The 26136-nt window shown below is 43.3% G+C and overlaps 3 protein-coding genes across 3 annotated transcripts in view; 1 reads left to right on the top strand and 2 right to left on the bottom strand.

Annotated features, from left to right (window-relative positions):
* The first annotated feature begins 1757 nt into the window (after positions 1-1757).
* Positions 1758-21749, top strand: LOC145441733 (tectonic-2-like). Its single transcript, XM_080319667.1, has 13 exons — positions 1758-1930; positions 2776-2861; positions 3499-3695; positions 3755-3878; positions 4846-5001; positions 5063-5153; positions 14576-14740; positions 15740-15925; positions 17192-17402; positions 19445-19585; positions 19648-19767; positions 20757-20923; positions 21472-21749. The coding sequence occupies exons 1-13, from the start codon at positions 1864-1866 to the stop codon at positions 21537-21539; spliced, it is 1779 nt and encodes a 592-aa protein (XP_080175793.1). The 5' UTR covers positions 1758-1863; the 3' UTR covers positions 21540-21749.
* On the bottom strand, positions 5169-9298 carry LOC145441735 (uncharacterized). Its single transcript, XM_080319672.1, has 8 exons — positions 9043-9298; positions 8783-8971; positions 8644-8730; positions 8389-8579; positions 8049-8322; positions 6572-6671; positions 6027-6505; positions 5169-5675 (listed from the first exon to the last, which is right to left on the bottom strand). The coding sequence occupies exons 2-8, from the start codon at positions 8969-8971 to the stop codon at positions 5553-5555; spliced, it is 1443 nt and encodes a 480-aa protein (XP_080175798.1). The 5' UTR covers positions 9043-9298; the 3' UTR covers positions 5169-5552.
* Positions 21750-22820: 1071 nt separating the features above from the next.
* Positions 22821-26136, bottom strand: part of LOC145441732 (uncharacterized) — a 28757-nt gene continuing 25441 nt past the window's right edge. The window contains exons 27-32 of the mRNA XM_080319666.1: positions 25889-25996; positions 24797-24926; positions 24620-24734; positions 24019-24172; positions 23288-23430; positions 22821-23213 (exon numbers count right to left, since the gene is read on the bottom strand). Of these exons, the coding sequence (XP_080175792.1) occupies positions 23049-23213; positions 23288-23430; positions 24019-24172; positions 24620-24734; positions 24797-24926; positions 25889-25996 (815 nt within the window). The 3' untranslated portion in view covers positions 22821-23048. The remainder of the gene's footprint in view (positions 23214-23287; positions 23431-24018; positions 24173-24619; positions 24735-24796; positions 24927-25888; positions 25997-26136) is intronic.

The raw sequence follows: 26136 nt of genomic DNA on the forward strand, positions 1-26136 counted from the left end.
ATATTGCGAAGTAGAAGTAGAAGTAGAGAAAATCAGATCTACTTAAGTAAGTACCAGAAGTAGAGGAAAACTACTTGAGTACTTCCAAAAAGTAGAAGTAGCCTACTTCGTTACTGACCACCTCTGGTCTTATCGCATTGTACATTGTATGTGTAGTTTGCTCAGATGAAAATTATAACCCAATGTATTGTATTGTAGTATTGTACTTGACAGTTTTCTAGGCATACAATTTATTGCTAACAATTTTATCATTTCAATACACCATACCACAAGACTGCGATACAATTAAAGATAGGAATGTGTCGAAAAAGCTTGGTCGAGTAGTATTTGAAATCAGACAACAACCTGATCTGGGCAATGTAAATACTTACTTGGAAATTACTACTCGAACATGTCCTGGAAGAGTCATATTCAGTCCCTAGAAACTAAATTATCACCGAAGTGCGGCCTGTTCTACAGCCTTGGGCACTTCATGCCAGCATGGGTTCTCCTGATACTCTTTAAATCCTTAATCCAATCGAAGTTACATTATGGCATCCTCTGTTGGGGGGCTGCCAGTAAAACTGCACTCAAGCCACTGCAGAAACTACAGCATAAAGTGCTCCGAATCATAGCTAGGGCCCCAAAGGGGCCTGGCTGCCCATCCAATAAGTCGCTGCTGAAGAGATTCGGCGTCCTAAACATAGAAGATATGCGGAAACTAGAAATCGCCAAGTTTATGTATCAGTTTCACTGCGGTCGTTGCCCCGAATATTTCAATGACTTCTTTACCTCTCAATCAAAAGCGCACAAGTACAACACACGCGCGTCCACGTCGTCCAAATATCATATGATCGACCGAAAAGATCATCGCTCCATCAAATATGCCGGACCTGATGTGTGGAACAGTATCCCGCCGGCCATCCGACAGTCGACGAGCATGTCCACATTCAAGTCGAAATACAAACAATTACTACTAAATAAATACAGTCCATCCTCAAGATTACCGGACCACGACTGACCTATCGATCTCGCTTCCCATGACATGCCGCCCTATTTCTTGTCGCATTCTTTTTCTATTCTATCTTCTTTACTTTCATTCAGTGTGCATGCCTCCTCTTTACATCGCCTAGGCCAAGGTGGGTGTCCGATTCCATAGACTACTGCTTGTCGCTTCGACATCTTCCTGTCTTTTCATTGTATCGCATTATTTGTGGTGTATTGAACTGATAAAATTGCTAATAAACCAATGATGATGATGATTACTACTAAATAAATACAGTCCATCCTCAAGATTACCGGACCACGACTGACCTATCGATCTCGCTTCCCATGACATGCCGCCCTATTTCTTGTCGCATTCTTCTTCTATACTATTTTCTTTACTTTCATTCAGTGTGCATGCCTCCTCTTTACATCGCCTAGGCCAAGGTGGGTGTCAGATTCCATAGACTACTCCTTGTCGCTTCGACATCTTCCTGTCTTTTCATTGTATCGCATTTTTGTGGTGTATTGAACTGATAAAATTGCTAATAAACCAATGATGATGATGATGATTCTACTGGGGTATAAACTTACGATGATACAATAATGCTCTGACCAACTCTGGAATAGAGTAATAGCAAAGCAGTAATAGCAATATCCAATGCATCCACCAAATAATTATATTCATGTCATAAACAAGGTGTGTAAAACCGGAAAGGTGGAATAATGGATCCGAAGCTGAACTTGCTGTAACGAGTTTTTGTCAAGGTTGGTTGAGTAGCTTGTGGGGATTTCCCCAATATCGTTGTCAAGATCATTCAAAACAACTGGGTGAAGTTTTGGATACTATTGGAGTGTTGGGCCAGTGTTGGCATTGCTACGATAGCATACTGCGTAGCGATGCGTTCGCAACTTCTCTTATTGATCTTTGTAGCAGAAAGCCAGAGAGTATATACTCAGACCACTGGTAAGATATAGACTCCTTTACATTTTTACTACTAATGCTGAAGGGGTACGGTATCGTATCGTATTCTGTCACTGAATAGGAATAGCAAATAGCCACTGTGATTCTACAAAAAAGTATTCTTCATGGAAAATACTGGTGTCTCCCTCATTTTTTCAATTTACCACTTTGTTCATGGTAAAGCATCCGGCATCTCGATTGGTAGGTCGTGGGTTTGATCCCCGGCCGGGTCAGACCAAAGACCTGATTGATTGGTAACTCTGGTATCCATGACTTCCCTGCTTGGCGCTCATGCATTACTGGGATAGCATGGAGAGGTGGTGCAAGACTTAAAAAGCCGTAAAAGGCTATATATGCACCTTCCTTGTCCTGCGGCATATGCACATCATGCACTCATGATATGCATATGCGCAGATCGTGTGTATATATATCATGAGTTGGTGTATATGCCGCAAAAACATCAAGGACAAAAATAAACTACGGTACGTCCTTTCCTTCCGTTAGATAGACACTGTATCATGCTACAGATGTGTTTTTATTCCGTTAAGTAATACGGTACATTATCTATCTTTCTGCTTTCTTAAATTGATACCGTGCCGTTTACTACTTCTGCGTTCCATAGTTTTGAAGTTTTTGTCACACATCGCCCAGTAAAAATAGCTATGGTTAAAGTGTGGTTGAATCATATTATATATTCAGCAATAACCTATTTTTTGTTGTTTTCAATCATTATTCTTCTAATTGTTTTTTATCATAACCAAATTAGCTTGATAGGTTGGATCTGCAATGTGTATCAGGCTAGTCAGGCTTAAATTGAAAATCTCAAACACTCTTATTATTGTTTCTAGATGTGAACCCGGCCTTTGTGAATATTGCACCTTGTAGCTGTGATTTGACGTTGAATCAACTAGACAACAATTGCTGCTGCGATGAGGTAGGTTCTTAGTGTACTAGATATTATTGTTAGTTGCCTCTGTATACTTACGTGTCTACACTGCAATCTTTACAATATTCTCATTGAATTCTGCTCTTGTCATGATCATAGTCCAGGTTTACATGTGATTTCAGACGACATTAACCTTTGTGAATGTTTCATCAATTTGTTGTTACAAATGATCAGATGCTTCAAATATCAGTTTTCATGCACCTTGTATCTTCTGCAGCTTTCCGCTGCAAGACAAGTTAATTTATATCTCTCCTGAAATATTCATATGTCCGTAAAAAATGCAAAAGGTTACTCAACAGTTTCTCGACCTAATGTCGAAGTTATTAAAAAAAAATATTTAAAATAACATGTGTGAAATTTTCATTTCTCATAACTCGTATCATTCAAAACCATCAAAATAGTCTCAAAATTGACCAAAACTGACGACTTCGACAATATCGTCTTGAAGGCTGATGTAATTTTTAGGTCTCACAATTTATTCAGCCCTCTCATCGGTTGGGGTCCTCCACCCAACAGACTGAGTCTTGACAGTTTAGCCTAGTAAACACAATTATTATGTCCATTGACTGATTTGCTTTCACAGATCTTGTCATCAACCTCAAACCATTTAAAATTAATTTTACAGGTCGATAACGCGAGTGCATATAGCAGTATATTCAATTGTATACCAGGAACATACGGCGGCGACTTCACCATTCAATATGATGCGATGTGTTCTGCCGCTCTCGACTTCACGCCGGACTGGTTTCCATTATTATGCGTACAGTTCTTAAATTCTCCCAGTCTTGGGCTGTTCTTTTATCCCTCTGCTACGTCGGGCAGGTATGCAATCTTTCTGTCCCACATGGATGTCTTAATGCACTTACCTTTTCTTTGTTTAGCGCCGATGCTAACTCGTATGATCGTGGTATCTCATCACTTACGGTTTCAAACTCTCTTCAAGCTGGAGATACAGTATATGCCCAATACACAGGTTTCCACGATAATGTACTCAGGTTTCCGCAGGTGCGTAATGAACGAACATCCATGTTGTAGTTGAAGTCCGCCATGAAATCTTGGCATATGAGAGCCTCGACTGCATAGAGATGATGGTAGTAATTGTAGGCGTAAGATTTTGTCGACTTTTTGTCACATCAGGATTCACGACTGACATAAAGCCGTGATGCACGTCCATCGTTTTCTCGTCAGCTGCGGAAATGAGTATCGATTTGGATTTGAAGATTTTCATTTTAGATATTACGATTTGTGACCAGATTTGGAGATGAAATATGAAATAGATTCTGGATTTATGTACTTTGAATGATGATACGGAATTAACAAAGGATCTGGGCGTGATAGCAAAATTCCAGAACTGTGTGCCCCATCCTAACCTTTGGTTAAATCAGTGGCTAGCAACCTGTTACTGGTTTGTATACTTTTGCAAGTTCAGGATTATATAGTGTGTTTAGCCAATAGGTATAGTGCTCAGGATTATAGTGATCAATGATGAAACTTGGAGACAGTCAAGTATATCTCTTACGGAAACATGTTTGTTACTATCGTACTGGGCCAGGGCCATCCGTCAGCGACTTATAGTTGCAATAAATTTTTATAGTTGCAATTAATTTTCAATGTTGAACAGAGCATTCGTGTTGGCTGAGACCGGTACGCAAAAAAAAATCATTTCCTGGTACCTTGGTTTCATAATAACGTTTGTCAACATAGTGATTGTATAGGCGTGCGAACGACTTGCGCGATCTTCATTATACGATGTCAATTAGGTACGGTTACTTGTGTTGCTCCGTCTGGAAGATCTACGGCTCACTGTCAGATTTCGATCTCCCGATATTACTGATTACGGAACTGCAAACCAATGTGAAACCTTTTCTTTTCTGGGATGAAGCATGTGCCCTTGTCTAGTGAATGACGATTCCGTGAAGAAATTTGACCTCTTTGCAGGACCAAGCATACTACTGCGCCCTCTATATTCTAGGCATCGGGCAGTGGGAACTGCTTGCGGCAGAGTCCGATCCGTTACCTGTACGACGTCAGTTCTTCCTGCGACGTAGCCGTTGATTCCACCCTATGCACGTCAGCGTCGATACTCGACGCTAATTACTACACGGGCATGGAATCGGTGGCAAACCAGGTCTGTATAAAGCGTAGTGAATTGGTAACTACTACAAGAGCGCGAGCTTAGAGTGTTGCAGAATCCCAACGTCTCATACATGTGCGCTGGTAGTGACGATTCGATCTACGTCAAGAGAAACACTGGCATTGGCGGAACCGAGACATCGACAGGTACTGCGAGATCTATTTTCTTCAATTATATATTTCACTGTTCCGTTGTCACACGCATGCAAAAATGAAGTAAAAAACGAAACAAAATATGGCGATAGACGGTACACATGAACGGAATGGATTGGCGAGCAACGAATTTTATGGCGTAAAAAACACTTGATCCACTCCTTATTGCTACTAAACGACGTAAATGCGCTACCAGTAAAAAGCGTGGGGACCGGCTTACAGTAGCACACATTTATAAAAGACGGGGACGCGCTAACACTGCGGATAAAATCTCTGGGAACAAATGTCTGTAATGTCACGGGGTTATAGCATCCATTCTTTGTGTGAAGGCTTGGGGTGATTGCACTCGGCTTCTATATAGGGTGGCAGGTCGTCTCAGGTCGTCAACGGGTATCAGTTCCAGGACGGATATGTACGATGAGTGTTCTTCAATCGGCGTTCAATGAGATGTTCTTCCATCCGCTTTTCGTACGACCGCTTGGCGTTCCGAGTCATCCCGACGACCATGTTCCTTACCTGTTCAGAAAGTTGCGCTATATACGATAGGAGTAATACAGGAAAGTATCAGAGTACTTGACAATAGTTTTACAATCAGGCACCCACTTCGACTGTGTTAACACAGACATTCACAAAATCAGAGGCACACACACTGAAAAGTATCCGAGAAATACGAGTAATGACAAGGTAGGCAGAAAGTCGATATGCCAGATCACGGCCAGGTAATCTCTAGCGCCATCTTTCACTCGAATCTAGTGATTCTGTCACTATAATTTGGACGCGCATTGTCACTCAAATTAAGACATGCTCCAAGAACTTAGAAAATGGCGTCGACTACGCAGTACTATTAATAGTACAACGGAAACGCACCTTTTTGTACATATCAACGATGTCAGTGGCCGGGTGCTTCTTCATCCGCTTGTACAGACGATCGCGGACAGCTATCATCTCCAATATCTCGTCGGTGATCCACGGCTTATGCTTGTGATAAGTCCCGCCCGTCGCTTGACCTTGCGGCTGCTGTGCGAATTGCGGCCGACCGCATGGCTGCTGAAACGCCGACGCGAACGCGTTGGGTGGGGGCGGGGGTAGCGCGGGAAAACCTGAAATAAACGCAGCAGGAGGATGTAGTGGTATTTGCATTTGCGGCGGAAAGTGGCGAGCTGGTGGCATCGGAAACGCGGGAATGCCCGTGAAGTAGGCGGGAAGGGGCGGGGGGAACGAGTGTCTGAATCGCTGTAACGTAGCGCCTTCCCAGTTACAAGCAGAGTGAGGTGAGGACGGCGCTGTGCTGATAGATCCCATGTCGTCCGAATCAGAGCTCAGTCGCGGCCTTTTAGCACTGCCTTCTGTAACAACGTAGTGAATAATTACCTCGAGAATTGGCAATTGGAATCAACTTGCCACTTGCACACCTTCCCGTCTCGGAGCGTAGTCTGTGGACGAGGAGGCGTATCCGGATTCGAGGGTCGTAGAGGCTGCGATGGCGTGGGAATCGCTTCTGGTTCCAACCACCTAAATTCGGAAGATAAGAACTACTCAACTTCGACAGTTTCAATTTGGTTATGTCCGAACTATCATAATAATGTAGTAGGCTACACTCCTACAGAGATAATACGGTATAACTATATACAACATCGGTTGTCGGTATCAGCAAGAGCTATGCTAGAAATGTAGTTTTTTGATAGTCACTGCTGGCGGAAATATAGGACTATTTCTTACTAATACCATACACCTTTTTATAATCACTGATTGACAATCGGATATTCCGGAGGCCTTGCCTTACGACTCCAACCAAGGCGGTTACGTGGTTCGTCTGGAGCAGGGGTGGCGAACATACGGCCCGCGGGCCGCATCCGGCCCGCCAGACCATTTCATCCGGCCCGCGAGGCCATTCGTAGTAAATTGAAAAATATTGTATACTCCAGCATTTTCAGATTTCGAGTAATAACTCCTCCGACATAAATATAAGATAATCCAAGACATAATGCCGAACATGTTCATGGGCCACGTTATAATCGTATGTCAGCAGTGTTGAGTTTTAACACAAGTACCTATCGGGAACAAGTCGGTGCCATTGCCATTACACATTTAGAAGAAAAAAATCGCACTCCCGAGTTCAGAGTGTTTTGTGAAAATGGGCTAAATAATAGTATTCATAGGCGAAACCGTTGTGAAAAGATATGGAGCAACCCGAAGACTATGATTCAACTATCTTTAGTCGCACTTCTGTTAACCTTACTCTGACCCAAAGGCCCAGCGCCAATCCCAGAGAAACCGGAATGGTGAATTGGTCAGGTCATATAAAAAGAATGAACAAATTTCCCAACGGCCGCGTTCACAGTCTCTCATATCCCTCACCACGAATACGGAGGGCCAACGACCCATCATGATTCAAACATGGGGAGTGTAGAAATATGTCAACTTATATAGTCGTTAGAGACACTGTTTTGGTGATATATATCTGTATTCAATCGACCAATCGTCGTATATTTTTGCAAATTCTATTGTTTGCGAATAACGGTGATGCTCGAATAGAGCCCATTTGATCCGTGAAATATTATTTTGCATAGCGTTGATAATTAAGCATTCCAGTTTAAAAAAGATATAGATTTAAAGGAAAGAAGTTGCAATCATTTGACTGGTCCGGCCCACGAGCGATCAAAACATTCGAAACAGGCCCGCGACCCCAGTTGAGTTTGACACCCCTGGTCTGGAGCATTACAAAATAAAACTCCGTACTTTGCTCTTGCTAATCACCGATGGTAGATTTGGTTTTTTGTTGGAAAACTTGTGGGAGTAGATAGACAGACAAGGTGCGGTTTTGAAACTGAAAGATCCACCAGTTACTTGGCCCTGCCGTAGATAATAGTACGCTAATAATCGACTCACCTTTGACCGGTAACTCTCAGCGGCGAAGTGCGGTTCTTCGTCGTCAGCATCGTGGTCGCCGCTACTGCTAGAGCTGCTGGAGACTTTGCCGGATGATGTGGGGCTAGCGCCAGGATACGGCGATGGATTCAACTCCGTGAGGTGTTTGTGGATGTCGAAATCGTCTTCCACACTCAGGGTGGAGTTGGGCGATAGACTCGACATCGTCTCGCATAACGTGATGTCGCTCTCCGGCGATGAACCCCACAGTGTGCTTTCAGAATCTGAATGGTTCCTGTGAAAATGTAATTCATAGGTAGAAGGTAGAGTTTCGTCACATTCACAACTAGATATCGGTTACTCGTATCCGGTCAATTGCTCCAGCAAGCTTTCCGCTTCTCTGCTCCAATCTCTGGTCGCTTCGACTTTCTCGTAGTGACTCGTGACAGGCGGTGGGTGAGACAACATGAATTGCCGCATGGCGCTGCTGAATTCCCGCGAGCCGCCAGGAGCCGATTGCTCGTCGTCTGGCACTATGATCATGCCCATCTCCTGGGAGAAATCGAAGGCAGTCGGTAAATTCTAAGCCTCTTTCGAGTCGGGGCACTATAGCAACCTTCATCCTTTCGAAATCCTTGTAAGCTGATTGGAACTGCGGCCTGTTGGGCCTGGACGCCTCGTAATTGACATCCGTCCTCTGTACCTGCGAAACGAAAAATGAGGCGCTCGTCACTAAAACCAGTTAAATAGTTTACCCGAGGACAGGTCGCGAATCTTGACCCATTTCTGTGATTCGACCTGCCGGAAAATCGCAATGGCAGATCCATCTTCCTGGTGTCGGATGATGTACGCTCCTCTACAAACTTAGCAGTTAAACCAGCGTGCATTCGTTTCTTGCGACCCGGCGAACCCGTCACCTTCCGACGCAAAATCTGGTCCGTCATCTTAAAGTTCCATCGCGTAATATAGAAATCAGTCAGACCCGCAATCGCCTCAATCCAAGTTCCAAGCTCACCTGTACCAAGTCGTCGCACTGTCCGTGGATCCAATCCGAACGCCTCAACTCAAATAAAAAAAACAAGCAACGTAAAACTACACGGATCGGCTGATGTAACGTAATTTGTAGCAGCCTCCAGTAACAGTAACGTTGTAAAATTAACCGACTAACGTAACGAAACACAGGAACATCTGACTTGTGGTTTGCTTTGAATTCTTCGTGGGTTGGACGTAAGAAAAAAAGGATGCCTTCCAGACTGTTGATTGTACGCTGATACTAATTGCTAATGTACTCTGTCCCGAACTGAACTTTCAATCCCATTCCGTCGGAGCTGAACCAATCTAGATGACGTGGGACGTTGAGAATGTTAGAATCATTCAATCATTAGCCTTTTGGTTACAATATATAGTAGTTTCGTGTACATCTGTACAAGTTTACAATCTACTTACATGAATGTAGCGAGATAATATAGTGGTATAATCCACAGCTGCAACACCAATGGGTTGTGGGTTCGAGCCCGACCGAGGTCGACTCCAGACTTCCTACCTAAGGGTTTTAGGTTTATCTATGGGTTCCTCTTCGCCATCTCAACGTGTAAGCGATGTAGCGATATAGGAAAATTAAGTACATGGCAGGCCGGATTGCTGAATCGATACATTATTCGCCCATTTATCCACATAACAAGGAATAAATCGTATTTAATGAATGTATTTTAACGACAGCAATGTCGCTGCAAAGCCATATCTCGCTGATAATGACGAAGACAATGTGGATTTGAGAACAGCATTGTAATACAGGCGTCGTCGTGTCTGCTTCTCTCTGATCAAATAACACACGGTGCAATCACAGTGTCCTATATCGTGTCGACACAAGCAAATCTCACGGCTCAGTGAAATTGGTCTACGTCACACTTTATAGTTGGCCGAAGGCAATTTGACGGTCATTTTTGACCGGCTTGCCGAGCATCAAATTTGATAATACTGGTATCAATCGAGAGCTACTGTTGTACTGATTACGAAAATATAAATTTTATTTCACTTGTGGCCCTGGAACCCCCCATAATCAGCCTCGAATTTTTGATTGTTATGGAGAGTGGCATAGTGACGCAACAATGCTGTCTGGCGAAACGAGAGCGTAGGTCAGGAGCACATGATGACAGCGCGCCGAGAGTGATTTGCTCAGCTGGCGTCGCGGCAATGATACCTCTTTAGTACTTCTGACGCGGCATTCAGAGAAATCCGACAGGAGATTGAAATATGATAAACCAAACTCTAACGTCACCGTTTAGTTAAATCTCCTATATTCCTGACAAGGGCTATGTAGGCCTAAGCTTGGTAATAGAGCATTCCGATGAAAAACTAAGGTCAGGTGTTGGTGGTAACATTTTGGAATCATTTGACTGGTCCGGCCCGCAAGCTATTTTTCTAATATAGGATTGGATCCGGACCGCGACCCCAGTTTAGTTCGACACTCCTGCTGCAAACCTTTCATCAACATTGTACCTGCTGCATTCGCGGACCAAAGTCCTACCCTTACAGGTCAAGGAAAGGCTGCGTGGTAAAGTATGCTCACACTTAACCAAAGCGACTATAGAAGGTATCGAAACCCTCCATCAACAGCGCAACGTGTGTCTGTAGCCCTACACAACAAGCGGGCTAAGCCAATCGATATCATAATAATCTGACATATCAATATATACAGCTACCTAGACCAAGGGTTGTCAAACATACGGCCCGCCAGGTCATTTCATCTTACACGCGAAGCAATTCTGAGTAGATTCAAAAATACTATTCAGAATATTTCTAAGATTTTTAGTTAGAAATACTTCCATTAAATAATCTCTCAAGACAGCAAATGTCGAGTATGATCATTGTTGTTCATGTTCATAGGCCACATTATAAACATCCGGCAGCGGACTTGTGGTTTCACTCTAGTCGCTATTAGGAACTATAGTCGACGACATCGAAACGTCGACACCATATAGGACACTATGGTGCAATCCTTAAATAAGATTTCAAGGCGTTCTATAAGCCCGGTACCCTAAATTTACCAATATATCAATTCATTAGGGTTGAGTACATGGTAATAATGGTAAATGCCGATAATGCAAGTCTTCTCGCTTAGACGAACGTACGCGAAAGCTCTACTCACGCACGTTGCGCACACATGTATATTATTATTAATATGGTAAAAAGTGGTAGTGGGGCTCATCTCCCTTAAGGGTCTGGTGCACCACGGTCTGTAATTACCTTCTGGTATAAGTACCTTTGCTATGTAATTCAACCTCGGCTATAAACGGATCAAAAGTTGAAGGATTCTACGACATGATGTCACGAATTCAGCCACAGAGGTTAATAGCTCGGGCCGGACCAAGAGGTTATAAGTCGTGAATGATAGATATGCAGGCCTGTTTCTTTTTGGAGTCCTCCAAAAATAACAAAAATAGCTTAGTTTTGGATGTTTTCAAATTTTATTTTTGGAGAATCTCCAAAAATAAGAAATGAGGGTGTTTTGAGCCCTATAACTACTGAAAAACTCCATCAAAAGTATGTTATTATCATTTATTCAAGTCCTCCAACACATAGATATCATCAGTGATCTTGATCCAACTTTCCAAAACATTCTTCACAAATTTAGTCTTTGGCCTGGAGAATGCCTTCTGAAGAATATTAATCAGTGCGAGACGCCCCGCCGAGACCCTACTCGGCTACTCCTACTTGATTTTCGAGATATCGGCCTCGAGCGTCGCAATTGTGGGAAACATCAAGGCTAAGGGTCCAAAAATGGAGGAATGTCTAACTCTTATAACTCTCCAATCTTCCAAGCCTTTGCTCCTGACAAGCGCTATAGTCAGTAATGCGCTTGAAACCTCTGATCCTCCACGAAGTTGCTTGCCTCACTGAACTTGACAGCCCAACACCCTCTGACCAGAAAACCTTCCTTGTGGCGGTCCTCGTTGTCCCAGTCTTCGCCTGGACACAGAGCTCGAAGGCGTTCGACCATGCGCATGAGCTCCTGCTGCTCTATGATCAGAATGTCAAGACCATTAAGCTTCGTAAAGGTGGTGCTCAGCTCTGTGAGACCGTGACTATGCGATCGAGAACGATCAGCTGGATCCACCACTGACGCGAAGGTGCACACGCCGGACTGTTCTTGTCCATAACATCAAGGAGTTTGGTACGGTTTCCAATCAACCACGAGGCCACCCTCTACATTGACAATAAACGAACGTCAACAAACATGGGGCGCGCACTTTCCATCTACTGGATCAAGTTATGTTGCCGTCTGAAGCATCAGCAGATCAGTCCCGTGATCGTGTGGACAAAGTGATTGTGACAGAGGTGGCGGTATAGGATTTAGCCATTCCCTTTGCCTCACTCAAGCTGCCTTCCCGTCTTCTCTACGTGTCGCACTGTGAAACTTATAGGAGTACAAAGACGGAGGGGGAGGGCAAGGTCAGCAGAAACGTGGAGTGGATTGAGTGGAAGTAGTTTTAGCGTTTCGGTGACCCCCTCCCTCACATAGATGCAGTTTTTGTGTGTTTTTATGAGTTTCCTGGTCGTTTACATCGCCCTGACTTGTTTATTTCACTGAAAAACTTGAAAAAACATCATCCAAAAAATATTATTTTTAGATGTTTTCAAATCTTATTTTTGGAGAATCTCCAAAAATAAAACCCAATATCCAAAAATAAACAGGCCTGTAGATATGTCATGATTACGGCGCATGTCTCAATGAGAAAGGACCGTTGAAAATCTTGCACAATTCATTAGAAAATGGTCGACGGTCTCGGCGATATTACAATGAAGACATCGGAGTATCTGAACATCCAATTTTGAACGAATGGGCGTTAAGCCTACAGTGGCCGGAGCGCAGACGGAACATGATGACCTCAAATTGCCGACATGCATGCATTGACGGGAATGTAGTTGAAATGCAACTATGGAAACGCTTATAATGCATCCCTTTATCTTCACATGCGCGTATACACACACGTATATAATAACATGCAGTCACTAAAATTTGACGTTTACGTAAGTAGCGGGGAATCTCGCCGGACTAGGGCCGCGGGCCACATTTTCATGTAAGACGGGAAACTGTCCGCGGGCCATATGTTGCCCGCCCCTGTCCTACAGTCCACATCGTCTACATCGTGGTAACTAGATATCTACCATCCAGCTCATGGTGCAAATCAGGCTATCGGCACTTTCTGGTACGACATGGAGATACATGCCAGTGATGTATTGGGCTTTGTTTACGTCTATATCACATTTTTGTGCATTCTTGCGGTGGTACACGAAAAAATAGCCACACGACCCTTGGAATATATATCAATATGGTACATCTGACTCCTATTGACCAATCGCAGTGGTTGTCAAGGCGAAATACACGATTTGACATTTTACGTCGTCTTTACTCGTATGACACAGGAAATGCTGACATGAAGCTATACGTCACAAATAAAAAATGACGTTACAAAACAAGCGTTGTAATAGCAGTGTTCGAAATCAAGGGAAGGAGCAAGTGCGAGGTTCGCGCTTTGGATACCAGCGGACTGAGTCACGGCCCAGTTGATGGTGATATTTGGTTAGACCGATCCGCAGTAGCGAAGTTTGCTTGCGCCAGGTCGTGGGCGCTGATACCCAACCTGCGTTGTTTTGTGCGGAACTATGTAGAGAGCATCGCGGTAGCGCTCGGAACACAGTCTGAATACAATCTCGTGCCAATTTCAGGAGCACCTCCTTCATTTCATTTCCGCTCTGTGATGTTAATCAATGATTGAGAAAAGTTGGCGTAGTTGGTTCATCCACGGACTACGATTCTATCACTTTACCGGTGTCGTGTCTCGCGTTATTACAAAAAGCCCCAAGAAAGGCCCGGTGAAAGATGAATACAGGCAATAGAATGGAAAATAGCGATGAAACCTTCAATAAAGAAAATGAGAGACCAAGATCGAACATTGTTACACTGTTACATCAGGCACTAGACTAGACCGAGGTGGATGTTAGATTGAAAGACCGTAATTCAGGGGTACCTAGGGCTGCACGAACTAGTTTTAGCGGGTTCGTGAAAGGAAAATATTGAAATACATCACCAAGAAACTACAAAACCAGATTATCCATTGACAATGACGCCGTGAGTGGTACTGTGACTACCTTGTCCACTCCAGTCTTTAGTTAGCTTGTTTTATAGGCATGGAATATCCTAAATAGAGATGAGAGTGACACGATGACCAAGTCACCAGGTAGCTTTTAGGACACCGAATGGCTTAAATCGTGATGAAGCCACACCAACCAGCTTCTGAAATTTCGGATATACAGCGTACGCATGCAACCGCCCACGAAACTTTGAGAACCCCTGCCGTAATTGGCCATTTAAACACCCTATCTGTTCACTATCGCATGTGTCCTGCGTGTGTCGCATTGTGTATTGCGTGTATCTTGGGCGGATAAAATTAATACAGCCGCTGATTTTGATCGCGTTGTGCTCATACGGAGCGATGAATTTTGAGGACTTCTTCGCAACATGCTTACCTTGCCTTGTTTTCCAGCCGCAACGACGTGCAGCTACTCCGCGCCACAAGTATCCGCCGGCGTGTGTCAAAACGCGGTTGGCGGCGTTTCCTACGCGTTCACCTGGGACGCAGGCAATATCACGCAATTCGACATTGTCGTCACATTGGTTGACATCACTTTAACTAATACGACGGCGTCTTGTAAGTATATCTGTAGCAGAATCGTGACCGGAGACAGAAACGGTCAAGGGGTCGAACTTTTTTCTATACAATGAAGTCACGTGGACGTCGCGATGCAACATAACAAGAGGTGGTCAAAGTGGTCATCGGTGAATCTCAAGTAGCACCGTAATTGTGGACTCAATTACAAGTAGAAGGAGCGATTTCCAAGATATCTATAAACTAGTTCAATTGGAAGCGAAAAATGAACGGTCTGAAACGCACTCAGTAAAAAGTTTCAAAAATTAGATTATATCGTGGAATCGCATACAATTAGTAGCCGAATGAAGCCGCATCTCCACGACTAACGGTGACGAATGCTACTAAAAATTGGTGCAATTTTTGAAAATATATCCAGTCGTGATGACAATTTAATTTTAACTCAGAAGCAATGCAAACATATCCCTGAACTATTTTATACTTCATGAAATCCATAGTTTCGCCTAAGAAAATGTCAAGTAGAAGCAGGAGTAGCAAAGCATAACTAGCTCGAGTAAGTAATGCAGGTAGGCAATAACAACTTGAGTACTCCGAAAAAGTACTGACCACCTGTGCCCTAATCCCAACCCAAACTAATCTTAACCCGAAGCGGTATTTCAATAACATTGCGCGTGCAGATTGTTACCCATGCCCTATAACATTTAAACAATTATACTATATATATTTCCGAATTTTCCGGTTATACCTCTTTGGATACTCATGGCCACGTTGCTAAGGCCTTCAACTGACTGCTGAAATTTGAGAGTGGAAAAGCTTACTGTCAATATGTAGGCGATATTCGCCTGGTATACGACATGAAATTACTCTTCAGGGATAACTAGAACTCTCCATATATGTATGTATCAAGTTTGAAATGTAATTATCCCTGTTGTTCTTGCGGCAAACCGGGGAGACTCCGCGCCTTTTCCGTCTCGGGTCACGACGCTAGAATCTGAAAAACCAGCTGGAGAAACATGGTAATATTTGAAACCTCCACCGCAGCTTCCGCGACCGTGCCGGATTACGTTTTGGCTCAGCAATTCACCGCGAGCTTCGTCACCGACTCGACAAACGCGACCGCGTTATCCGGTTTCCCCGGATACGAATTCGGCCTTCCGGTTATTTCGTCAAACGCGAGCTCCGCGACCGCCGTGGACAGAACGGTACAGCTGCTGGCGTGGAGTTCAGGTAACTCGCCACCACAGAGTTGAAGAACATAAATATTTCCCAAATCGATTACAATTGGAATTTAGTCATTTTCCAAATTACCTTAGAATTAGAATCACTGAATTCGCAAAAACTTGGAAATTGAAATCAATCCCGAAAACCAAGTTCAGTCCGTACCGAGTCAGCAGTGTTCATTCTCGTAAACGCGAGAATAGCAAATGTCTCTACACCAAGATGGGCTCGTTTCGCACTATACAGTTCTCACGTAATGTTTTCAGGCAAACGAAATTATAATGGGAGTAAAATGAGATCAGAGAGAGAGAGAGAGAAACGACAAAACTCCACACTAGGGCTGTTCAAAAATAACTTCTTTTCCTGAATCTTGCTGATTACTTGATTAAATCGTTAGGTTGCCTTAAAAACGACGCACACCAAATTTGAATTCATTCCAACCAATATTCGCGGATTTCGTAGAGTTTGAAAATTTTGAATTTGCCTGAAAATGCAAAAAAAAAATTTTTCAAATTTTTCTGCCAACCCCATGAAATTGTTGCGCTGTCTTCAAAAACGATGCAAAACAAATTTGACTCAATTCGAAGCCATAGAAGTGGAGTTATTTCAGTTTTTCTTTGATAATTCCGGGATTATCCTTGATTGGTGGATCATCCCAGAATTATCATAAAAAAACTTGAATCACTCCGCTTCTGCAGCTTGGAATTGAGTCAAATTTGTTTTCCATCGTTTTTGAGTACAGCGCAACAATTTCATAAGGTTGGAAGGAAAATTTGAAAAAAATTTTTTTTGCATTTTCAGGCAAATTCAAAATTTTCAAACTCTACGAAATCCGCGAATATTGGTTGGAATGAATTCAAATTTGGTGTGTGTCGTTTTTTAAGGCAACCTAACGATTTAATCAAGTAATCAGCAAGATTCAGGAAAAAAGGTCATTTTTGAACAGCCCTACTCCACACATACATGTAATTCTGACTACGAACAACACAGAAAAGATTAACTGGCCGCAGTATGGGTGAATGTAATTCAAAAAAGAATTGTGAAATGAAATGCACAATGGTAGTGTGTAGGCAAAATGTGTAGGACTGTGCGTATTGTATTCACAAAATGAAGCCGCATCGAATTGGCCTGGTGATCTAGCCTAATGAAGCTGATAGTAGTTCCATCTGAGTTATGTACATTGAAGTTATAACTGCAATTATCTAGCGGTCCTTGTCTGCTCGCCTTGAATTTGTATCGTGTACTTGTAAACCGATCTTTTCGTGCTAAACGTAGGTACTTCGGGGGAGTGCGGTGCGACCGAGACGCCGAAGTTTGGTTTCGATCAGATGTCGGGATGCGCCGTGACCACGTCGAGCGATTGCGCCACTACGCGCGCCGCGGTGGAAAACCTGCAGCTGCAGTTGTTGCAAGCCGACAGGGTGGCGAGGTTCGGTAATCCGGGCGATACCAACTCGGACGGCGATTGGGTGGATGTGGTGTCGAGGTAGGTTGGCGACATTTCTGTATGATATTGGTCAGCACTTGGGCGGAATTCAGATGATATATCACAACACTGCTTTCTAGGTTTGAATATCGTAAGTGAGAAAAGTAGTTAGTTTTGCCTACAAGCCGTTTCTGAGTTAGTGGTGCAAGCAGACACGCAGGCAGGGTGGTTCGGGGATCGGAACCCCTCCCCCTTTTGAAAGGCGAAACCCCGGCCTTTTGAAAAGATCATTCTGACGCTAATGTTCAGTTACAATTCAATAAGTCGTATTATCAATCAGTGTGGCGCGCGACCAATTAGCGAGAAGCGTGTTGCCAATTAGCGAGATTCGTCTGAGCACTCATCCAAAAATGCTTTGCAAACGTAAATCGGGAAATGCAGCAATGTCGCCAATACCGCTGTTTTAATCTGCAAACAATTGCCGCGATGCGAGCTAGCTAGCATCTCAACGCGAAGTGAGAAACCCATTGTGTTGGCCATAAGAGACAATTACTGATTGGTTGCGTGCTTTCGTGTTTGTATTCAATCATTCTTGTCTGCTTGAAACATCATATTCCCGAGTTTACGCGGATTGCGGACTTGCCGTAGTATATTTCGTTACTCACGCGGCGCATTATGCGTGAATTACGTTGATGCAACACAGAATACTCAGTGACATGAATTCCAATTTTATTCGATGCATTCGAACGGGAACCTTCTATATTCCAATACATCGATCGCCATCGGACGGACTGATAACGCAGTTCCACGTTTTTATGATCGTAGGCTACCGTTTTAAGATTCCGTTCGACTGTATGGCTTGATGTTAATGAATGCAGGACCGGCATTAAAACGTCACATGAGTGGTTTAACGCTCGGCGGCATGTAGTAAAGTGCGTTATAGTGCGACTATGACGTCACTGACATGAACTGATTTATGACGTCACAAGACTTTGCCACCTCGTGCAAATATAAAAGTCAGCGCCTAAGGGATTTACAATCATGGCTTACGAGTAGGCCGTGCCACAATGTAACGCGACGCGATCACCTGCTAAGATGATCACAAAATTAGGTCATTGATTGCCGCGCGCTCGGCAATCGTCGCTTGCCTTGATATATCCGTTCCGCTGGCTTGAAGAATCACATATCTGCAATAGGCCCGGTGCGCACTATACCATCGCTGGCCTGCATAATCGCATCTGCAGTAGGCCCGATACGCACGATATCATCGCTGACCTACACAATCGCATCTGCAATAGGCCTGGTACGAAATATATCATCGCTGGCCTAACTATCGCGTCTCGGGCCTAGCATGCTTTGGGTGGATTCTGATTAGCGATTGTTAATAAAGAGTGACATCGCGAAACTGAATGACATCGAATGTCCGCAAACATGTGCGTGCGTACATGCGTAATCGATTTCCGCTAATACTTAAACTTAACCATGAGAATATGTGTGCCAACTGCCAAGGATTGATTTATAAAAGATAAGAAAGTTTTGAACTACCGGAAATCGGTGCCATTATAGAACAGATTCCATAACAACTCCAGCATTTTGACTTGTGCAAATTGTAGCCGAGTCTATATAATACGCGTTGATAAGCGCGCGTATTTATTTGTTCACGAGAGATCACTGAATTGCTAATTGACAGCATTTCCGAACTCGTTTGCAAGCTTATCATGCGCGTAAGTTCGTCAACACGAGAAGTTTGTATAATCGGCATTTACGCTTACGCATGTACTTCGAAACCCACCCTTTTATATCAAACCCCACTTATTTTTCAGCTGGCTACGCGCCTGAGTGCAAGTACGCAAAACCTGCTGCTAGCGTAAAATGACACTACAAAATAGGTGCAATTTCACCCAGTTTTTATTAGAAATTCAGTCATAAAAGTAATCAAAAAATATCCCCAATATAATTTCTACTTTACAAAATATAAAAAGTATGGTGTAATACGAAATATGTTTACGTGATGACCAGCTTGGTCGTCAGTTACGTTATTCCCGTCGTTTAGTATATAGCATTTCCGCTGTCCAATCTTTATTGCGTCCGGAATCTTGCAGCGTCACGAACGAGACTTACAGCGACACGACGCCCGGCCGATGCGAAGGCATCCCCAGCACTGCGGTCTTGGAATTCCTGTGGGCAAAAACGGGCGAGACCAACGGCACCGACATCCGCGAAATAGTGAGCGCGTACGTCAGGTGAGTACATATTTGAGGTAGACCTTCCCCGCGGGCGCGCCGTACTGAATCTGTCACGTCAGTTTCGAGAGAGAGACGTGGGTCTTGCGATGTTCAAGCGGATCGACTTGCGATTCTCGCAATATCTACAGCGTGGTGCGATTCACCGAAATTCCGGCGCAGCAATCGACGCCATTGACATCGTGAGTAATGGGTATAGCTAAGTGTACAGCGGAGTGTTTGCGTGAGGCTTCTGGAGAGTAATTTTGAATGTTGTGGTTGCGGAAAAAATAATTTGGTGTCTTAAGTACAGAATATGTGAGGTAACTAGAAATTGCCAAGTTCGCGTATCTGTTCAACAGGGTTGTAATGATCCGAGTAATGACTCGACTGAGTCACAATTTTCTGATTGCTCTACTTGACTCGGACCAAGTCATATGACTCGAGACAGACGGCCCAGACCGACATTTCAATGTAATTTCGAAGAATAGTAAAGTAACCACATATTGGGGTTTCGTCTATTGGTACTGGTACTTGAAATTGCGACCTAAAACTGTTAAAAGTGGGGAAAATTAGTATGTTATAAATGCGGACCATTCTATATCACCAAACAGAGTTATAAAATTTGGGTTTAAAAAGACTTTAACGGGAAACTTAGCAGTCAAAACATTGACTTGGACTCGGACTTGACTCTGTGGTGAATTGGAAATGACTCGAGTTGACTCGACTCAAAACTATATAAGTGATTTATGACTCGGAGCCTTGTGGCTTGGTTGCAACCTTGCTGTTCAATCGCTCTCCGACACACGCCACTTCGTTTTCGTCGCTTGTCTGTTTTATGTTACCATTACATTCAGTGTTAAAACGTGCCTCTTCATCACTTGTCCATGTTTTGATAGTTTTTTCTGCTATTTCTCACTGAGTGTGCAATGCGAATATTGATATCTAACACGTTCTTCCGTTATTATTGCAATATTTGTAGGCCGCGACGTGGTCCAATTCGGTTCGACTCCCACCTTTCCTCTTCACTGTATCACAATTCTTGCGGTATTTTGAATCGATGAAATTTTCAATAACAATGATACAAATGATTACATGACATATGTCAGCGTGACAATGGAAGCGTCGCGAATGGGCGTTGCCGTAACAATTTGTCCTTTATTTCACGGTATTTTCTTCGTTTCCGATTCAGATACGAGATAAACCGCGACGATACTTGTACAAAAGACGCTACTTGCTGGCCGGAGTTGCTGCTGCCGCTGCGACCGGAATTTTATTACTTATACAACGAGACGGTCGCCTTTGAGCTGAGAAGCTATAATTACGCGTGGGCGATTTTCGTGACGTTTTTTTCAGTAGGTGGGTATACACTGCGTAGTAATTACGTGCAATAACGAAGTATCTCTTCGGAGTACTCCTGTAGGTTGGCCTACTTGCACTATTTACTCAAGTGGTTGTTTTGAATCTACTTCTACTGAACAGTTTTCATTGTTTTCGGCAAAATTAGGAATAGAATACTTTTTAGTTACTTGGCAAAACAACTTTTGCCGCATGGATTTTGTAAAGCAGTAAGTGTTTCGGGGTAAGTTAACTGAATGGTGGCGTATAAGGCAAATGATAAGTGAATATATATTCGAACGTTGTACCTCTTGGCAGTGACATTAGTTATTTTGCGTTAGTTGCGGAGTTAAGCTCCCATCTTGCAATTTCTAAGTAGCCGCCTCCGATAACCAGCTAAAAGTATGCGACCCCTTAACAAGTATCTTTTATAATATTACCTACGAAGTACATTATCCACTTCCACTTAAAGTGTTTTTACATGTCTCGAAAATAGCAACTTCTACTTCTACTTGACCACATCTCGTCATTCTACTTCCGCTGGGTGTTGAACATGGGCTCATTTTCAGCGGCGGCCTTGATCCCGGCTCATTGGAGCACAATCGGAAAATATCTCCAACAAGTACTACCGATTTGAGGCGGATAGTCAGACGCAAAGCGGACATTCAGACAAGCCGCGTGTACGCCGGTCGTGATTCTGCGGCACGCCGGCAATTGCGGTGGTTTTTCAGAAGCCCTCTTTTATATTATCGTGTTGAATGATAGTCTATTTTTTATAACGAACGCGTCTTCCGTGGGTAATAGATCTGTTATGAATTGGAAATAAATTCCGCGTATCCCCGGTCGATTCAATGTTGTATTGTATTCAGAAGAGGTCGGTTTCAAGTACTTCTACTTTTTCGTAGTACTCAATTACGCTTTGCCTAGTCGCGGTATATACTCAAGTGCTTACTCAACCTTTCACTTCTCGAAAGTTATGCTGCAGATGAATCTTGCAACAGCCAGACGTTCAATACCAGAACAGATACTACCTTGCCATACCAATTCTAACATGATAATCGGTCGGAACGGCCATACAAAAGTGGTGAAGTGAATCTTAGGGTTCGATTATTTCCGTGGTTCTACCGCCCTTTCTCATGTTGATCGACTTCTGGTGTGTCGACCTTCAATGATCACTTAAGAACTTGCCCATGACTGAATCCTCATCCCCTGACTTTGAGCATGCCCAGATACATTTTGTTACTTCGTATGAACAAGTTATTTTAATTTTGTACATAACAGAATAATGCCATTAGCTTTGACGCCAACACAATGTTGTGTCCTCGTTTTGCTACACTATCATCGGCTCATTCAACCAATATATTTTAGCCAGCTGGCGGGTGACCGATGCCCAACCCATTATGCACGCTGAACAACAGCACTTTGGTAGAAGGGGCCGAATATGTGTATAGGGAGATGATGGAATGAATGTGTTTCTTGTACACTTTAAGCTCGTGAAGAAGGCACGAAGGGTGTTACTGGATTCAGATTCCAAAATGCGATGGGGCGTATAGCCTGGAATCGTTCAAACTTCTCTTTCTCTGGTTTAATGCAATAATACAATCTACGCTCCCGTTTTCGTTGTTCATTACGCATGTTTTTACTTATAAATAACAATGTTATAACTGCCCCGCATGGGTGGTACAATTGCCCCTGGGTAGGGGGCGATTGTAACATTTGAGCGGCGATTTTCGCGAACCAAAATTTCCATGATTGATTGTTGATTATGTTCCATTTTAATTTTTGTAGCAACTATCGAGTTGTTAACTTCTTTACATAAAACTTTGGAAATGAAATTTCCATGAGAAAAACACGTAATGTTCGAAAATACAAAAAGTGTTACAATTGTCCCTGGTCTTCCCTAGTCTAGACAGGAACATACTTTCGCGTTCTCACTTTTATTAAAATCTTTAGTCGATCGCAAAGCGTCTGTCCACTGGTCTACAACATAGTAAACCAGCAACCTATGTACAAATAAATATCAAGCAAGGGTTTTAGGTAGTGAAATCTTTCTACATATAAACTCTAGGTCTAGGCATCATGCTGCACGAACAAATGGAAATATGCAATTCGTAACGTTAATACCACCAAGGCATATGCTAGCAAATTAGTTTTGACCCATGGTCTCATGTATCCAATGCACCAGCTCTGAAACCCTCGTATACACGCCCGGTTTGTACGCCACCCCACATCCAATGCCCCAGCTAACGATTCCCGCCAGGAACCACCGCCCACCCCGCTCTTGGCATACCAGAGGACCGCCACTGTCTCCCTGAAAATATTCCAATGCGCATGAAATAGATGGAAGCGTTCGTCACGTAATTATAAGCTCGAGTAACCAGTCACCTTGCACGCGTCTACGCTTCCGGTCGAATCCCCAGCACAGAGCATGCGAGTAGTGATTTTGCCGGCGTACCATAACGGGCGGTTGCAGTCGTCGTTCGTGAGCAATTGAAGCCTGGCTTCTTGCAGTAATTCCGGTATTCTTCCTGTGTACGATAATTGCAGTCCAACGAGACTATATAGGCCAGCGATCTAAACTTTTTAGAACGTGACCCGAAACTGAGTTTTATTAGCATCTCACGACCCAAACCTCACACATCAAGGAGATAAATGTCTAATTTTAGTATGCAACTGTCAAATGTGACTATGGCACGGCAAATCCCGTATTCCCGTTGTTAGGTCACGCTTGACTACTTCTAGTCCTTTTGGTCAATCCCAACAATTTGCCATAGGTTAGATGCCATATCACACTTACAGATACTCGACTTTGATAACGAAATTTCTACGCTAATCAGTTGGTGATAATCTTGTAACTTTTGCTACAGCGTTAGACGACATCATCAAGATATACAATTCGAAAGCTAGTCGCTCATCTCGGTATGCAACACCGTCGAAATTTACACAGACCGATAACGGCTTTTGCGAAACATCCCTCATGCGCTAGGCTGCGCGCACCTTACAGAGCATGTTTTAAGATAGAGAAGGTTCGTGATTTTGGAATGATGTGACGCTATAAAATATAATATAATGTCTAGCTGCGCCTAGAATAAGTTAATGGTCCCTGGTCGACGCACCGTTCAAGGACAGCGACCCCCAGCCAGTCACCCAACAACTTTGACCTTCGTGAAAAACATGATCCGGAGAAGGCAGACAAATCGGGACATCGTGGCTGCCATCGGATTTGCTCGCGTCTGACAGGTGGAGGATAGCGAGGTCGAAATCCATCGTCTGAAACAAATTTGAGCGAGATAATATGGGGAGTATCGATCATCAACAAGAGTCAAACATTTTAAAAATAGCACATCAATGGTATAAGCTATAGGCTGAAGACCAGCGTATTGTCGCTTTTTCGTCGCGGCTTGTACCGAAGGTAGCACAGAGCATTAGGAATAATAGACTTTGAACATTGAAAATTTATTCTCAGTTACGAATATTATAGCTATCATTCTAAATACATATACATGGGTGGAAAATAGGTGTAGCCTACTTTACCAGATATTCGCCATAGCGTAAGGCGCTAATTATATCATGGGTACTTTTCGGTATTATATTTGCTTTCACACCCATCCCAATGGGTGAAATGGAGTCAAATACACATATCGAGATCTAGGGACAGTGTGTTATAATATATATTAGAATATACGGAGAATTATCATACGTTGTCTCGATCCTTACCTGGTCGTCATATCGCGGATGGAGTGACATCGCTTCCACATATCGAATGTTAGAAAAATTACTCTGGGTACGATATAACAAACCGATTTTGACTTGAAGATTTGCCGCCGAGAATCTGCAAGTATCGAGTATCAGTTTCGACACTTTGCGTATCACGCTTTTAAACGGAGCTCGTACTTGGTAAGACAATGGGCCGCGGTCAGAACGGTGTCCGCGTCGATCAAGGCCCCGCCACAGAAATGTTCGCCGGTTTTTCTGATCTCCAACGAAACCTGCCACGGCCAGGATCCGTTCGAAGCGGGTTCTCCTGAACAGTGCGATTTCCAAATATTACTGTTATTGCTAAATTATTATATTTATAACAAACCAGACGCAGTGTCAATGTGCGTCAGCGTCACTGTAATGTAGTAAGTCTCAAAAAGTAAATTAAGTCAAGGGATAGTATACTTTTAGCAGTTGATTACAGGTTGCTTCTTTCGGAATTACGTGATGTATTTTCGCAATTATCGCCAACCGACTAATCACAACATAAAATAGGGGAAGTTGCGAGAGTATATATCCAGATATGGTAATACAGGAGCAATTACTCTTGACTCGTACGAGACCTTCACTTTGCAAAACCACGACCATAGATATGGTTGGTTATATTTGTCGACTGCTATGATCATTTACACTAGGTCAATTTTCATGATTTTTAATCCTTAGCTGTCGACTTGCAGTACGCCACACTTCTAGACAACGCTTACACGGATCAGATGGCGAGTGGGAGCCTAGATAAACTTCCAACACTTAGGTAGGAATTCTGGAGTCAACCTCGGTCGCACTCGAACTCGCGACCCATTGGTGTTGCAGCTGTGGATTATACCACTTCGCTATCTCACCACCTACGACTAACTTGTTAAATCCAGAGAATAAACAGCAAGTTTTGCCTAAAAAATCTTCAAGTGGAAATGGAAACAGTCTTAAATCAAAACCACTTGAGTAAGTATAGTGCAAATAGGCGAAATCTACTTGAGTACTCCTGAAAAGTGGAATTACTTCGTTACTGACCACGTCTGAACCTGACACGGTTGTTCCAATACTCAGCAATGCAAATAACCGATCGTAGAAAAATGTGGATCCTGACAAGGGAACGATATATTTGAATAGCAATATCAGGGTCGATTTATCGTTTCCGCGTGTATTGTCATTATTGGCCAATCTCATCTGAGCACGCACATGCCAAACAACGCATTTGATGAAAAACAAAACGCCTCATCTTCAATTTACCTCCAACAATCCTCGGTACTCTGCGGAGCGAGCGTCGTTCTCTCGTGTTTGTGACATCATCATCATCATCATCCGTCTCAGAATCCGTCATTGTAGATAAGCCGCAATCTGTGACAGCAATAATATTCGGCGCTGAAACAGCTTACCGGGCTTAGGACTAGGGCTGGGCAAAATCGAGTACCTGAGTGATTCGATTCTGAATCACGTAATATGCTTCGAGTCGAGTAATCGAGTCGATGAGTCGAGTA

This window comes from Botryllus schlosseri, chromosome 6, assembly GCF_051294905.1.
Source record: "Botryllus schlosseri isolate E-star chromosome 6, Bs_hap1, whole genome shotgun sequence".
Classification (NCBI taxonomy): domain Eukaryota; kingdom Metazoa; phylum Chordata; class Ascidiacea; order Stolidobranchia; family Styelidae; genus Botryllus; species Botryllus schlosseri.

Excerpts from the sequence above, each read along its gene's own strand:
- LOC145441733 (XM_080319667.1), top strand. The coding sequence starts at position 1,864 with ATGCGTTCGCAACTTCTCTTATTGATCTTTGTAGCAGAAAGCCAGAGA. Across the intron at positions 5,002-5,062 it reads TGGAATCGGTGGCAAACCAG|AATCCCAACGTCTCATACAT; the intron begins GTCTGTATAAAG and ends AGAGTGTTGCAG. Across the intron at positions 19,586-19,647 it reads ATAGTGAGCGCGTACGTCAG|TTTCGAGAGAGAGACGTGGG; the intron begins GTGAGTACATAT and ends CTGTCACGTCAG.
- LOC145441735 (XM_080319672.1), bottom strand. The coding sequence starts at position 8,971 with ATGACGGACCAGATTTTGCGTCGGAAGGTGACGGGTTCGCCGGGTCGC. Across the intron at positions 8,323-8,388 it reads GAGCAATTGACCGGATACGA|GAACCATTCAGATTCTGAAA; the intron begins GTAACCGATATC and ends ACATTTTCACAG. Across the intron at positions 6,506-6,571 it reads CTACGCTCCGAGACGGGAAG|AAGGCAGTGCTAAAAGGCCG; the intron begins GTGTGCAAGTGG and ends ACGTTGTTACAG.